The sequence below is a fragment of the Trachypithecus francoisi genome, unplaced genomic scaffold (genome assembly GCF_009764315.1).
Source record: "Trachypithecus francoisi isolate TF-2019V2 unplaced genomic scaffold, Tfra_2.0 Lachesis_group21, whole genome shotgun sequence".
NCBI lineage: Eukaryota > Metazoa > Chordata > Mammalia > Primates > Cercopithecidae > Trachypithecus > Trachypithecus francoisi.
In genome coordinates, this window is record NW_022681467.1 from 22759410 (window position 1) to 22775692 (window position 16283).

A 16283-nucleotide genomic window follows, 5' to 3' on the forward strand; every position below is an offset into this window, starting at 1 on the left:
TTTAAATTATGTCCCCACTCATCCCCTTCTGAGAGTCCAATACAATCACAGAAGAGGCTGAGCTCTTTAAATAATATGAGAATCTCAGAACCTCAATTCATGTGGCTCATCGAATCCTCTATTGTGGGATTCTTTTCATGGAAACACCAAATTTTTAAGAATCATATTTGTTTTGTGCTCTGCAGATATCTGTTATGCTGACCTGTATGAGAACCAGGAGCTAATGAGTCTTTAATGTAGACTAAAAATTGGCTCTGAGTAAAGAGACTCACAGGCCCATTCATCAGACTTGAGAGAGATTTAAAATTAAACATCTGCAGATAATCAGAGGATAGTTTTGAGTGCCAAAATGAGGCATTGCTCTCCTGTTGCATTTTTATTTTCCTCACAGCAGAAAAAAAAATGTTGTTTTCTTGGGAACGAAATCAGCCTTTTTCTAAAATTAAGTAGTTATGGTATTACCCCTAGAGTTTATTTCATGTTGAGATGGGAACCGCTCATTGCTTCGTATTTCTTTTCACACTGCCTTTGTGTAATTAAGATGTAAAGTTCAACCTGAGAGTATTTTCTTCCTTTATAACTTGTCTTCCATTTCATCCTCCTTCTGTCTGCATTACTCTGTGTTGTTTCCCCCAACTCATATTCCTAAGAGTGCTGCCATCAGTTAATCAAAAAACAATTAATCATGTAGAAGTCAATAGTTAAATGTTGATTAGCAGATTCTTTGTAAAAGTGTAGGGCTGGGAGTTGTGGCTTACGCCTGTAATCCCAATGCCAGGGTAAGAGGATCCCTTGACTCTAGGAGTTTGAGGCTGCACTTAGCTATGATCATGCTACTGCACTCCAGCCTGGGTGATAGAGCAAGACTCTGCCTCTTTTAAAAAAAAGAAAAAAAAGGCCAAGGTGGACAGATCACGAAGTCAGGAGATCGAGACCATCCTGGCTAACACAGTGAAACCCCATCTCTACTAAAAATACAAAAAATTAGCTGAGCGTAGTGGCACGCGCCTGTAGTCCCGGCTACTCGGGAGGCTAAGGTAGGAAAATTTGCTTGAACCCGGGAGGCTGGGGCTGCAGTGAGCCAAGATTGTGCCACTGCACTCTAGCCTGGGCAACAGAGCGAGACTCTGTCTCAAAAAAAAAAAAAATTACACTGCATGTACACTCATGCCTGGAATACAGATGTCAGAAGGGAATTTGAGTTCTACTAAATCTATGGCACAAAAACAAAAGAAGAAAGGGGCTGGGCATGGTGGCTCATGCCTGTGATCCCAACACTTTGGGAGGCCAAGGCAGGGAGGATCACTTGAGGCCAGGAGTTCAAGACCAACCTGGGCAACATGGTTAAACCCCGTCTTTACAAAAAGTAATTTCAAAAAATAGCTGGGTATGGTGACATGTGCCCGTAGTCCCAGCCACTCAGGAAGCTGAGGCAGGAGGATCCCTTGAGCTCAGGAGGTCGAAGCTGCAGTGAGGTGTGATTGCACTACTGTACCCAATCCAAGCAATAGAGCAAGGAGGGAGGGAGGGAGGGAGGAAGGAAGGAAGGAAGGAAGGAAGGAAGGAAGGAAGGAGGCAAGGAGGAAATGGAAGGAAGGAGGAAAGGGAAGAAAGAAAGAAAATAATTAAATCCATACCTGTGAAAAGAAAAAAAAAGGGAGCATGAGACGTTAAAGCCTTCTTTGCCCTCAAAGTGAAGTCTCATAAAGATCTCGTAGAATGATTTACATTGAAAATAGATTTCATCATTACATAAAAATGGAGAAAATGGCCAGGCATGGTGGCTCACGCCTGTAATCCCAGCACTTTGGGAGGCCAAGGCCTGAGGTCGGGATTTCAAGACCAGTCTCAAACTCTCTTCGAGGAGAAACCAGACCTCTACTAGGAGAAACCCCGTCTCTACTAAAAATACAAAATCAGCTGGGTGTGGTGGCACATATCTGTAATCTCAGCTGCTTAGGTGGCTGAGGCAGGAGAATTCGCTTGAACCCAGGAGGCGGAGGTTGAAGTGAGCTGAGATCGCGCCATTGCACTCCAGCCTGGGCAACAAGACCGAAACTGCATCTCAAAAAAAAAAAAATTACTAGGAATATGGCAGAGTAAAAATAGACTCACCAAAATAACAAACATCTGAAATTTTCAAAAATATTCAAGTAGACAAACTTCAATTATGGTAAACAAATTAAAGATAGCACCTCAGGCTTGATTTTAGAACTGTGGAACAGCAGCAAAGAGAAAAGCTATGCACAAACCCAGAGAAAACAATGGTGGCAGAAGAAACAGAAAAAATCCAAACTGTGAAGAAATTGGAATTTTCAATAACGGGGCTAGAAAGGATTAAAAAAACACAAAGGCTATTAAAAGGAACTGATCAGGGAAAAAAAAATAAGTAAATTAAAGGAACTGGTCAGACATGGTGCCACACATCTGTAGGCCCAGCTACTCTGGAGACTGAAGCAGGAGGATTGCTGGAGCCCAGAAGTTCAAGTCCAGCCAAAGCAACATAGTGAGACCCTTTCTCAAACAAACAAACAAATACATACATACATACATACATATATACGTCTGGTTAGAATTAGTGAAAAAAAGCTAAAACACTGCGATGAAACATACTTTAAAATCACAACATCCTTTGATAAAAAAAAGTAATCAAAATAATGAGGTAGTCAGTAAAATTAAGGCTAAAGGGAAAGATCCCAATTAAAACATAGATGGAATAGACAGATTGATTATGGCAATTCCAATAGACCTAGTTTTTTGTTGTTGTTGTTCCCCCAACTGTCCTTTAAATAATGGGAAGGGGTGTAAATAAGAGGAAGCCCCAGAAAAGGAAACATTAAAGAAGTTACTGTAGAAAAATAGACTTTTGCCTAAAGACTGAGAGGTTTCAGAGTTACTTATTTCCAGATTTGGTACTTAAAGACAGAATACCCAGATACCTACTTATCAGTGTCTTAAAACTAGAAAGAAGTCTTCTGGTTATACACCATATACTGAGATTTGAAAGAAAGAAAAAAAAAACTTGAAAGAAGAGTTATCCTCTGAAGAATGAAAAAACAAGGATAACCTCAAACTTTAAACAATAGAGAGAAGATACTCTTAGAAAAATATTTATGGAACGCCAGCCAATTTCTTGCCTAGCTGTCTGCCTTTTGAAGATAAAAGATGTTTGAACCCTGATCTCTTTTTCCCTGGTAGAACCCCGATATCTATTTCAAATAATTAAGTTTACAGATTATAAAAGATCATAAAAGACTGGGAATACAGAGAGAGACCTTTGAAATATGAGTTGTAGAGACTGGAGCACCTTAAGTGAGGCAGTGGTATCATTCAGGAGGGTCAGCTTAGGTGCTGAGGCTCAAAATCTCTCAGTGCAGGATATCCACTGGAGGTGCTGCATTACAGTGTCTGGTCCTCAAATATCCAGAAATGCAGCCTTGCCATTGCCAGGGATGACTAGGTCCTGGGAAAATCTTGCTAACCAAAGCTCACAAGAGGCCATAAAGATACTCAATGAAGAAGTGCATAATTTCTATTTGCCAAAAGCTTTCTTTTTTCTTCTTCTTTTTTTTTTTTTTTTTGAAGAGACAGGGTCTAGCCCTGTTGCCAAGACTGGAGTACAGTGGTATGATCTGGTCATAGCTCACCACAGACTCCAATTCCTGGGCTCAAGCAATCCTCCCACCTTAGCCTCCTGAGTAGCTAGGACTACAGGTGTACCCCACCTTGCCTGGGTCTTACTATATTGCTCAGACTGGCATCAAACTCCCAGGCTCAAGTTGTCCTGCTACCCTGCTACCCCACTACCCCAGCCTCCCAAAACACTGGGATTACTGGTATGAGCCACTGTGCCCAGGCTTTTTCACTTTTTTTTTTTTCCTTGAGACCAAGTCTTCCTCTGTCACCCAGGCTGGAGTGCAGTGGCGCAATCTCGGCTCACTGCTCCTGGGCTCAGGTGATCCTCCCACCTCAGCCCGCTAAGTAGCTGGGACCATAGACATGCACCACCATGCCAAGCTAATTTTTATATTTTTTGTAGAGACGGGGTTTTACCTGTTGTCCGGGCTGATCTTGAACACCTGAGCTCAAGTGATCTGCCCACCTCTGCCTCCCCAAGTGCTGGGATTATAGGCATGAGTTACTGTGCCCGGCCCAATAGAATATTTTAAAGACTTGTTTAGCTGAAAAAAAGATTTTATAAGAATAGCCTTGAAAATATTAAAGAGGAAGAATAATGATGAAAATATTGCCCTAGCATGTATGAATTAGTGGTATGCTAATTTATATGTAATGTATGTATGTAAAAATACAAAAAAATTAGTTGGGTGTGGTGGCACATGCCTGTAGTCCCAGCTACTGGGGAGGCTGAGGCAGGAGAATCAGTTGAACCCGGCAGGTGGAGGTTGCAGTGAGCCGAGATGGCGCCACTGTACTCTAGCCTGAAGACAGAGCAGGACTCTGTCTCAAAAAAAAAAAAAGTGACTCTGAAAAAGGTAGAACTTTAAGACAGTGGGGAAAGAATTGTATAAATGCTGTTGGAATAGTTGACTAAATTGGAAAAACCATTTTAGGTCTTTTTTCCATGCCATAAATTCAAGATGGATTAAACATTTAAATTTAAGGTACAAAACTACGCAAATGAAAGAGAATATAAGTGGGTATTTCTGTCATCTGATATGGGGAAACCAAAGATAGAAATGGTAAAGCAGGGGCACAAACTCAGTGCCAACAGAAGCCAGGCAAGAAATCAGCCAAATACACTTGGTAGAAAGCAAAATCGTGAAACCATCAATTTATTTTATTTTATTTTTTTGATAGAGGTAGAAATATTTACATTGAGGAAAATAACAGCCTAAGCACAAATGGCAACCTGCATTTGGACCAGAATTAGGAAGTGATAAGGAGTGGTAGAAATGGTGACAAATGGCGATTCTGTTGACATAGGGCCAGGCACACTTACACTGTAACCCATAAGCATTCAGCGCCGCGCGCCCCCCCGCCCCCCCAACACACACACACACACACACACACACACACACACATTGCGCAACAACATGGCAGCCTGGGAGCAGAGGCCACTCAGCTCCAGGCTGTTTTTGCGGTGCAAGAATGGAGCCCAGGGTTATTAGATCTGACCTTTTTCTGTATAGAGCTGGAAATTGCTAATTTTATGTTAAATCTCCCAAATCTAAATTATCTTAATCTTTAAAATTTTGTATAGGCCAAACAAAGTACTTTTTCAGGCCAGATTCAGTCCAGAGGCCTTGGGTTTATGAACTGTGCTGTGAAGTTATGGTTTTAGTTTCCAGATTATGCTTACACCTTTAAATGAGTTGGGATGCTTTCCATCATTTTTTTCTATACTCTGGATCAGTTTACAGTAGTTCCCCCTTATTTTCAGTTTCGCTTTCTGCAGTTTCAGTTACCCATGGCCAACTGTAGTCTGAAAGTATTAAATGGAAAATTCCCAAAACAATTTGTAAGTTTTAGATTGTTCACCATTCTGAATAGTGTAATGAAATCTCAAGCTGTCGTGCTCACTGCATCTCATCTAGGACGTGGATCATCCTCTGCCCAGTGTCTACATGCTGTGTACACTACCTGCCCATTAGAGTCTTGGTTATCAGTTCAAAAAAACATAGGGCTCGGTACTATCCAGGTTTTCAGGCATCCAGTGGGGGTCTGTGAACATATCCACCGTCGATAAGCAGGGACTACTGTACATAGCAGACTACTTATCTATGCAAGTTTGGCGAGTTCTACCTTCATTGCCATTAGGGTCTGAAGCCTTTTTTGTGAAGACATTTCTGTATTTTCAAGTTTTCTTCTTGAGCCAGTTTTGGTTATATTCCTATAAAGTCTATTCTAGATTTTAAAATTAGTACTCAAATTATCTCATGGATGTTTTTAAATTTCTGCATAAGAATTTTTTTTTTTTTTTTTTTTTGAGACGGAGTCTTGCTCTGTTGCCCAGGCTGGAGTGCAGTGGCCGGATCTCAGCTCACTGCAAGCTCTGCCTCCCGGGTTCCCGCCATTCTCCTGTCTCAGCCTCCCGAGTAGCTGGGACTACAGGCGCCCGCCACCTAGCCCGGCTAGTTTTTTGTATTTTTTTTTTTATTAGAGACGGGGTTTCACCGTGTTAGCCAGGATGGTCTCGATCTCCTGACCTCGTGATCCGCCCGTCTCGGCCTCCCAAAGTGCTGGGATTACAGGCTTGAGCCACCGCGCCCGGCCCATAAGAATATTTTTTATCTGTCTCATTCTTAGTGTTTTGGTTAGTTGATTTCGATTCCTTTCATTGTTTTGTTTTAATTCATACATTTTTGTTTGACCTTTATTAATTCCTTCTTCTGGCTTATTTTGTTTGATTTGTTCTTTTTCTACTTTCCAGAATTGAATTCTTGTGTCCATTTATTTTCATTATTATTTTTTAGATTGATAATACAATCAGTTACACTTCCACACCTACACAGTAGCCTGTAAGAATACTTTTCCCACGTTGAAGGTTATGGATTTTTCTCTCAGTATGAGACTTTTTTCCCACAATGTGATTAACTTCTAAATGGTCTGTGATTCGTTTTAGTTACTTACTAGACAGAAGTTATTTTATTTTACTTTTTTTTTTGAGGTGGAGTTTCACTCTTGTCACCTAGGTTGGAGTGCAGTAGCACAATCTCTGCTCACTGCAACCTCTGCTTCCTGGATTCAAGGGATTCTCCTGTCTCAGCCTCCTGAGTAGCTGGGATTACAGACACCCACCACCACATCCGGCTAATTTTTGTATTTTTAGTAGAGACGGGGTTTCACCATGTTGGCCATGCTGGTCTCGAACTCCTGACCTCAGGTGATCTGCCCACCTTGGCCTCCCAAAGTGCTGCACTGAAATTACAGCTGTGAGCCACCACACCCGGCCTAAAGTCATTTTAAAGATTATGTTTTGAATTTATAAGTAGTTTCCTTTTGTTTATCTTTTTATTGGGTTAATTTTACACATTATAGTCACATATTGTGGCCTCTAAGAGTTCTGTTCTTTGGACTGTTCCTATGGCATAATAAATAATTTATCTAAATGTAGATGTTCCAGATTCATTTGAAAAGGTGTTTTCTTTGTTAAGACACAAAGTTATTTATACATACACACACACTCTATATAGATAAAATACAAAAATTAGCTGGGTGTGGTGGCGCACACCTGTAATCCCAGCTACTCAGGATGCTGAGGTTGCAGTGAGCCGAGATCGCACCACTGCACTCTAGCCTGGGCGAGAGAGTGAGACTCCATCTCAAAAAAAAAAAAAAATCTAATTTTCTTCATTTCGTAGTATTTGGAATACAACAAAGTATTAACTACAGTTTCCCTATTGCACTATAAAATACTAGAACTTATTCTTTGTACCTGACTCTATTTTTGTACCCATTAACCAACTTCTCTTCATCCTAGAGTCTTTCTGGGGTTTTTGTGTGTGTGCCAAATCGTGGGAGCTAGAGCCTTTTTAAATAGGAGGGTTTAAACCACTTATTTTTCTCATGATTGAGTTTTCATTTTGTTCCTACCGTTTTATTTTATATTTCTATCATTTGCTTTCTTATGACTCCCCTTCTTTCCCTTTTTACCCTATATTTTGCTGAAATTATCTAGATTTCTTTGCTGCTTTTTCCTCTCTGCTAGTCATGAAAATTACATGAACTATTTGTGGCTCCCTACATTTTAAAATACATATTTAGATTTATACTTCTGTAACAACTTTTTAAATTAAGTAGTTATAACTTTTCAAAATAAAACTATTAGCACAACTTAACTTTCTTCTCCCCATTCATCTTCCATGCTTTGCTGACATAATCTGAAGCCTTAATCTAGATTACTGTGGGGGGTTTTAATTAGTGGAATGATTACGTACCTATATAGAGAGAAAGAAGTTTACTTATGTGTCTGAAAATGTCTTTTTCCTTCTTTCTTTCTTTTTTTTCTATACAAATGAAAGATAGTTTGGCTGGATATACAGTTCTAGCATCACAGTTCTTTTCCATCAGACCTGTATAGATGTTGCTCCATTGTATATTTTTTAATTAAAATTTTTATTTTGAGATAATTGTAGACTCACATGCAGCTGTAATAAACAGTACAGAAAGATCCTATGTACTCTTTTCACAATTTCCTGTAATGATAGCATCTTGTAAAACTATAGTATAATATCATAACCAGGATATTAATTTTGATACAGTCAACATACAGAAGGTTTCCATCACATTAGGGATTTCTTACAGTACATCAAGATAAGTGTACTTACACAGTATGTAACCTTTTGGGATTGGCTTTTTTCATTCACCATAATTACCTGGAAAGTGATTCTGATTATTGCATCTATCCATAGTTTGTTTCTTTTTATTGCTGAGTGGCATTTGATGATGTGCATACCCAAGTTTGTTTAATCATTCACCCGTTGAATGATATTTGGGTTGTTTCTAATTTTAGACCATTACAGATAGAGCTGCTATGAACATTTGTGTTGAGGTTTGTATGTGAACATAGGTCTCCAGTTTCCTGGAATAAATGCCCAGGAGTGCAACTGCTGAGTTGTATGGCAGTTGCATGTTTAATTTTACAAGAAACTGATAAACTATTTTCCAGGGTGGCTATACCATATTATATTACCACCAACAAGATAAAATGCTCTAGTTTCTCTGCATTCTTGCCAGCATTTGGTGGTGTTACAACTTTTTACTTTAGCCATTCTGATAGGTATAATTTAGTAATTTCTCATTGTGGCTTTACTTTCTGTTTCCTGAATAGCTAATGATTTTGAACATACGTTTGTGTACTTATTTACCATCTGTATATTCCCTTTGGTGAAATATCTCTTTTGCCCATTTTCTAATTGAATTGTTTCCTAGGGCTGCCTTAACAAACTGCCATAAAGTGGGTGGCTTAAAACAACAGAAAATCTATTGTCTCACAATTCTGGGGTTTAGAAGTCTGAAATCAAGATGTTGGTGGCCGGGCACAGTGGCTCACACTTGTGATCCCAACACTTTGGGAAGCCACGGTGGGCAGATCACTTGAGTCCAGAAGTTCAAGACCAGCCTGACCAACATGGTGAAACCCCGTCTCTACTAAAAATACAAAAATTAACAGAGCATAGTGGTGCGCTCCTGTAGTCCCAGCTACTAGGGAGGCTGAGGCAGGAGAATCACTTGCAAAAAATAAATAAATAAATAAACAAATAAATAGCAAGGTTGTTCTGAGGGCTCTGAGAAAGGATTTGTTCATCCCTTTCTTCAAACTGCTGATGACAGCCAGCAATCCTTCAGTCTCTGCTTCTTATATCACACAGCATTCTCTCCTCCTGTATCTCTCTCTCTTTTCCTCTTCTTATAAAGACACCAGTCATATTGGATTACTCTAGTGTAACTATAACTTCTTAATTACCTCTTCAACACCCCTATTTTCAAATAAAGTCACATTCAGAGGTACTGGGAGTTACATCTTCACCATATCTTTTTGAGAACACAATTCAACCCATAATTGGTTGGTTTTTTACTATTGAGTTTTGTGTTTAGATATTAGCCCTTTGTCAGGCGTATGGTTCGCAAATATATTTTTCCTGGTCTTTTGCTTCTTTCTTCATCCTCTTGACAGAGTCTTTCAAGGCAAAAAAAAATTTTCATTTCAATGAAGTCCAGTGTATCAATTTTTCCTTTTATACTCTTTGCTTTTGGGGTCAAGTCTGGAACTTTTTGCCTAATCCTAGATCCCAAATATCTTCTCTTAGGTTTTTTGTAACTATATCATTGTTTTGCATTTTAAGTTTAAGTTCATGATCTATTTTGAGTTGTTTTTTGTGTGTGAGGTTAAGATCAAGATTCAATTTTTTTTGCCTATGGATGTCCCATTGTTCCAGCACTAATTGTTGAAAAGACTATATAGTCTCTCCATTGAGAAAGGATTGCACATTTTTCAAAAATCATTTGGGCTTATTTGTGTAGGTCTGTTTCTGGGTTCTTCATTTTGTTCCATTGACCTATGTGTCTGTCCTTTTGCCAAAACCAATCAGTGTCTTTATTAGGCTATGAGTACTTATATTGAATAGACTGATTCCTCTCCCTTTAGTCTTCTTTTTTCAAAATTGCTTTAGCTGTTTTATTTTCTTGTCTTTCTTTCTGTCTACATTTGTTAAACTTGTCTATGTCTACAAAAACATTTGCTGGGATTTTGATAGGAATTATGTTAAACCTATATATCAATTTGGAGAGAATATCTTTCCTATGCTGAGTCTTCAAATCCATGAACACAGTATGTCTGCATTTATTTAGATCTTACTTGATTCCTTTAATCAGCATTTTGTCATTTTTAGTATATAAGTCCTGTACATATCTAATGTCTTATTAAATTTAAGTCTTTGTATTTCTTTTTTTGAACAATGGTAAATGTCATTGTATTTATAATTTCAGTGTTCATATGTTCATTGCTAATTTATAAAAATACAGTTGATTTTTATATGTGTATCTGGTATCCTGCAACCTTGCTGAACTCATTTATTAGTTTTAGAAATTTTTCTGAAGATTCTTTGGGATTTTGTTGTTGTAGATGTTGATGTTGGCAAATAGGCTCAGTTTAATTTCTTCCTTTCTGATGTGTATGCCTTTTATTCCCTTTTCTACCTTATTGCACTGGCTAGAACTTCCAGCACTATGTTGAATAAGAGTGGTGAGAGCAGATATCCTGCCTTGTTCCCGGTCTTAGGGGGGTAAGTATTCAGTCTTTCACAATTAAGAATAATATTAGCTGTACAGTTTTTGTTGTTACTGTTTGGTTGGTTTTTGCCGGTTTGTTTTTTATAGATGGTTTTTAACATGTTGAAGAAATTCTCTTCCATTTCTATTTCTGGGAGTTTTTAAATTTCTGTTTGCTGATGTTTGTGAAATGTGTTTTTTTAAAATCAGTTAATATGATCATGTGATTTTTCTTCTTTAGCCATTTAATATGGGTAGATTACTTTGATTTTTTTTTTTTTTTTTTTTTTAATATTAAGCCAGCCCTGCATCTCTTGAATAAACCTTACTTGGTCATGGTGTTGTAAAAGTCTATTTACATATTGCCAAATTCTACTTGCTAATATTTTGTTAAGAATTTTTGTGTCTGTATTTGCCAGATACTGTCTTTATCTGGTTTTGATATCAAGATCACATTGGCTTCAAAAAATGCTTTGAGAAATGTTCCCTCCCATTCTCTGCAAAAGATTGTCAAGGATTTGTGCTCATTCTTATTTCAGCTTTGGTAGAATTCTCTGGTAAAAGCATCTTGGCCTGGAGCTTTCTTTTTTGTGAATTGTTAAATGACTAATTCAGTTTATTTGATAGTTATAAAACTGTTCACATTATCTATCTTACATCGGGTGAGTTTTTGTAGTTTGTGTTTTTTGAGGAATTGGTCTGTTTTATTTATATTACTACATTTATGTCTGTATATGTGTGTATACCCTTCTTATCCTTTTGATGTCTGCAGTGTCTATAGTGATCTCTCCTATTTAATTGTTGATACAGGTAATTTGTGTCTTCTCTTTTTTTTTTTTTTTGTCATTCTTCCTAGAGATTTGTCAGTGTTATTGATCATTTCAAAGAACAGACCCAACTTTTTGTTTCATTGATTTTTCTCTGTTGTTTTCTTGTTTCTCAATTTAATTGGTTTCTGTTATTTACTATTTCTTTTTTCCTGATTAACTTGCCCTTTTTCTACGTTCTTGATGTAGGAGTTTAGAATATTGATTTGAGATTTTCTTATTTTCTTATGTGTGCATTTAGTGCTATGAATTACCCACTCAGCACTGCTTTACCTATGTCTCTCAAATTTTGATGTGTTGTATTTTCATTTTCTTTTTTTTTATTTTAAGACGGAGTTTTGCACGTCACCCAGGGTGGAGTACAGTGGCATGATCTCAGCTCACCGCAACCTCCACCTCCAGTGTTCAGTCAATTCCTCTGCCTCAGCCTTCCCAGTAGCTGGGATTACAGGCACCTGCCACCACACCCAGCTAATTTTTGTGTTTTTAGTAGAGACGGGGTTTCACCATGTTGGCTAGGCTGGTCTCAAACTCCTGACCTCAGGTGAACCACCTGCCTCGACCTCCCGAAGTGCTGGGATTACAGGTGTAAGCCATTGTGCCCGGCTCCCCCCTCCCCCACTTTTTTTTTTAACTGAGACGGAGTCTTGCTCTGTCGTCCAGGTTGGAGTACAGTGGTGCAATCTCGGCTCACTGCAATCTCCGCCACCAGGGTTCAAGCGATCCTCATGCCTCAGCCTCCTAAGTAACTGGAACTACAGGTGCATGCCACCACGCCTGGCTAGTTTTTTTGTATTTTTAGTAGAGATGGGGTTTCACCATGTTGGCCAGTCTGGTCTTGAACTCCTGACCTCAGATGATCTGCCTGCCTCGGCCTCCCAAAGTGCTGGGATTACAGGCGTGAGCCACCACACCCAGCCTGTATTTTCATTTTCAATCAATTCAGTGTATTTTTAAAAATTTCTTTTAAGACCTCTTTTTAAATTATAGATTAGTTAAAAGTGTGTTAATTAGTTTCTAAGTGTTTGAATATTTTCTTGCTACCTTTCTGTTATAAATGTCTAGTTTGATTCAACTATGTCCAGTTACACTCTATATGACTTTGATTTTTGAAAGTTTGTTTGAGATTTGTTTTATGACCAGGGATGTGGTCTGTCCTGGTGTAGGTGCCATGGGTATTTGAAAATAATGTATATTTTGCTGTTGCTCGGTAGAGTGCTCTATAAATTTTGATTAGATCCTGTTGTCTAATTGTGTTGTTGAATTTTTCTTTATCCTTGCTGGTTTTCTAGTTGTTTCATCAGTTGTTGAGAGATGGTTCTGAAGTCTTTGAGTATAATTATAGATTTGTTTATATCTCCTTTCTGTTCAGTCAGTTTTTACTTCACAAGTTTTGCAGCTCTGTTGTTTTGTGCATGCACATTTAGGATTGCTATGTATTTTTCATGGGTTGACCATTTTATCATTATGTAATGTTTCTTTCTCTCTCTGGTAATTTTATTTGCTCTGAAGACTGCTTTGATGTTTTTACAGCCACTCCTGCTTTCTTTTGATTAATGCTTGCATTATATATCTTTTTCCATCCTTTTCAACATGCATGTATCATTATTTTTAAAGTGAGTTTCACGTAGACAGCATATTATTGGGTGATGTTTTTTAATTCATCCTGTCAATCTCTGTGTTTTAATTGACGTATTTAAACCATTTATACTTAAGCTTGCCGTTTTGAACTTTGTTTTCTGTTTGTTTTCATTGTCTTTTATTTCTGTTACTTGAATAATTTTTTGAAGTTCTTTTTGATTTTTTGTAGTGTTTCCAGTGTGTGTCTTTGTATAGTTTTCTTACTGAATGCTGTAGGCATTATATTATATATGCAGTCTACTAGTATACTTTACCAGTTCAGGCTAGAAATCTTACCTCTTTTTATGTTCCTTTATCCTCCCTTATTTTTAATATGCTCATCTTAAATATTTCCTCTGAATACATTTAGAACCGGGTTGGACAATTATAATTTTTCTTCAACCATTGAATGTAATTTAGAAAACTCAAGAGAAGGAAGTTTATGGTATTTACCCTTATATTTGTTTACCATGTTGTTTCTTCCTTCTTGATGTTCCAAGATTCCTTTTCTCATTTCCTTTCTGTTAAGACAGCTTCCTTTAGTCACTCTTTACAAATTCCCTTTGTTTTCCTTCATGCGAGGCTGTCTTGATTTCCTGTTTCATTCCTGAAGGATATTTTTGCTGGATGTAGGATTTTGGGTTGATGGCTCTTTTCTTTCAGCACTTGAAAAACGTGTTCCTTCCTTTTGGCCTCCATTGTTTCTGATGAGAAATCTCTGCTTTCATATTATTTCCCCCCAGTGGTATCTCCTTAGTTGCTTTCAAGATTTTTATTGTTCTTTTAACTCAATTACCTCTGCAAAGAAAAAAAAAGATTTTGTTGTTGTTGTTGTTAGTTTTCAGAAGTTTGACTATGATGTGTCTTGTTGTACATTTCTTTGGGTTTATTCTCTTTGGAGTTTGTTCAGCTTCTTAAATCTGTACATTTATGTACAGATTCCTCAGCTTCCCGAGTAGCTGGGATTACAGGTGCCCACCACCATACCTGGATAATTTTTGTATTTTTAGTAGAGACAGAGTTTCACCATGTTTGCCAGGCTGGTCTCAAACTCCTGACCTCAAGTGATCCACCCACGTTGGCCTCCCAAAGTGCTGGGATTACAGGCATGAGCCACCGTGCCCAGCCCTGATTCACTTATGCTTTCTCCTTTCTTCTCCATTCTGCTGTTGGGCCCATCGCTTCATTTTAGTTTTTTTATTTCAATTGTGTTTTTCAGTTCTATAATTTCCATTGTGTTCCTCTTTATATCTTCTGTTTCTTTGCTGAGATTTTCAGTGTTTTCACTTGTTTCAAGCATGTTCATAAATGCTTGCTTAAACATTTTGATGATGGCTGCTTTAAAATCATCAGATAATTTTAACATTTTTGTCATTGGCATTAACATCTGTTAATTGTCATTTCTCATTTGATTTGTGATCTTCCTAGTGTTGATACGATGAGTAATTTTTAGTTGGAACCTGGACATTTTGTGTATTATGTTATGAGACTCTGGATTTTATTTAAACCTTCTGTGTTAACTGGCTTCCTCTGACACCAGTGGGTGTCAGTGAAACGGTGGGTTGTAATGCTGCTTCATTAATGCCAGGTAAAGGTAGAAGTCCAGGTTCTCTACTCAGCCTCTATTGACACAAGGGGCGAGGACAGGGCAGGAATGGGAGTTCCAGCTCTCAACTAGGCTTTCACTGATACCTCTTTGGCTGGGACAGGTAGGAGTGTTTGTTGCCAGTTGGTGGTGGTAAAATCCTGATTCTTCACTAGATCCTCCTCTGTCATCACCCCAGTGAGGACACTTTGTTACTGCTGGATAGGGGTAGAAGTCAGGGTCCACATGTAGTCTCCACTGATATCACTGAGATGGAGCCTCATTTTCACCATGTTGGGTAAAAATTCCAGCTGGCCAACATGGTGAAACTCAGTCTCTACTAAAAATATAAAAATTAGCTGAGCATGGTGGTGGTGGGCGCCTATAGTGCCAGCTACTCGGGAGGCTGAGGCAGGAGAATCGCTTGAACCCAGGAGGTGGAGGTTGCAGTGAGCCAAGATCACACCACTGCACTCCAGCCTGGCGACAGAGCAAGACTCCGTCTCAAACAAGCAGAAAGAAAACAAACAACAACAACAAAAAAATCCAGCTTCCTACTTGGCCTTTTCTAACACTATCCCAGCAAAATGGCTGGGGGCATCTTGTTACATCCTGGCAAGAGTGAAAATCTAGGCTCTGCCTTCGGCCTTTGCTGGCATGTCCGTAGGGGTGTGGCCATAGTTTTTTCTGGGTTGTTTAGCTGAAGTAGGGCAATTCTTGTTTAAAAGCTTTCAGTCTTGTTAGACTACTCCTTTTGTGATTCTTTGGCTAGAGAGAACAGGTTCATTGGGGCTTTTTTTTTTTTTTTGTCTTCACCTGTTGGCATTCTGGTTTGCCAACTTTGCCAGCTCTAAGTCTGGGATACAGGAGACAAATACAAAGCCCAGAGAACTCATGGTAATGCTATTCCTTGGGTCCCCAGGTCCCTAGTTAGTGTGCTACCTTCTGTCCAACTTAATGTCTATGTTTTTTAGTTATATTTAGCTGGATAAATAGGGATACATGTGTATGCCATCTTTCTGGAGTCAGAAGTCTACCTGACTATCTTTTAATGGAGATACAGACAGTGATTCCATTATCTTTTATTGTTGTATTTTAGTTAATAATGAAAACTAACATTTCTCAAGTACACAGTATGTGCCCAGGTACTGTTCTAAGTGCTTTTCGTGTGTGGAGTCATTTAATTCCTTTAAAACTTTATGAAATAGTTACTAGTATTATTCTGTCTTATCAGATGAGGAAACTGAGACATAGAAAAGATAAGTAACAAGCCCCAAATTACTGGCAAATCCATGGTTAAACCCCTGGCTGTCTGACTCCATAAGCCCACTCTAATACTCATGGCCTAAGATAAATCTCAAATCTATATGCTTTCCATTATAACAACTTTTTTTTTTTTTGAAACTTGTCACAGTTTTTCTATCGTAGAATTCAGAAATTTTACTAGGATCTGTCTAAATATAGGTCTTATTTTTAAAATAATTCTCTCTAGAACCCAGCATATCCATTAGATCAGAAAG

General features: G+C 38.3%; 1 protein-coding gene across 7 annotated transcripts in view; it reads left to right on the forward strand.

The window, feature by feature from the left end:
- RNF24 (ring finger protein 24) overlaps positions 1-16283 on the forward strand; it is a 110349-nt gene that overhangs the window by 49221 nt on the left and 44845 nt on the right. For 3 of the 7 annotated variants that reach the window (XM_033185752.1, XM_033185753.1, XM_033185751.1), the window contains one exon: positions 10677-10745. The exons of the other annotated variants lie outside the window; for them this stretch is intronic. In XM_033185752.1, coding sequence (XP_033041643.1) covers positions 10690-10745 — 56 coding nt within the window. In that variant the 5' untranslated portion in view covers positions 10677-10689. The remainder of the gene's footprint in view (positions 1-10676; positions 10746-16283) is intronic. 7 annotated transcript variants of the gene reach the window in all.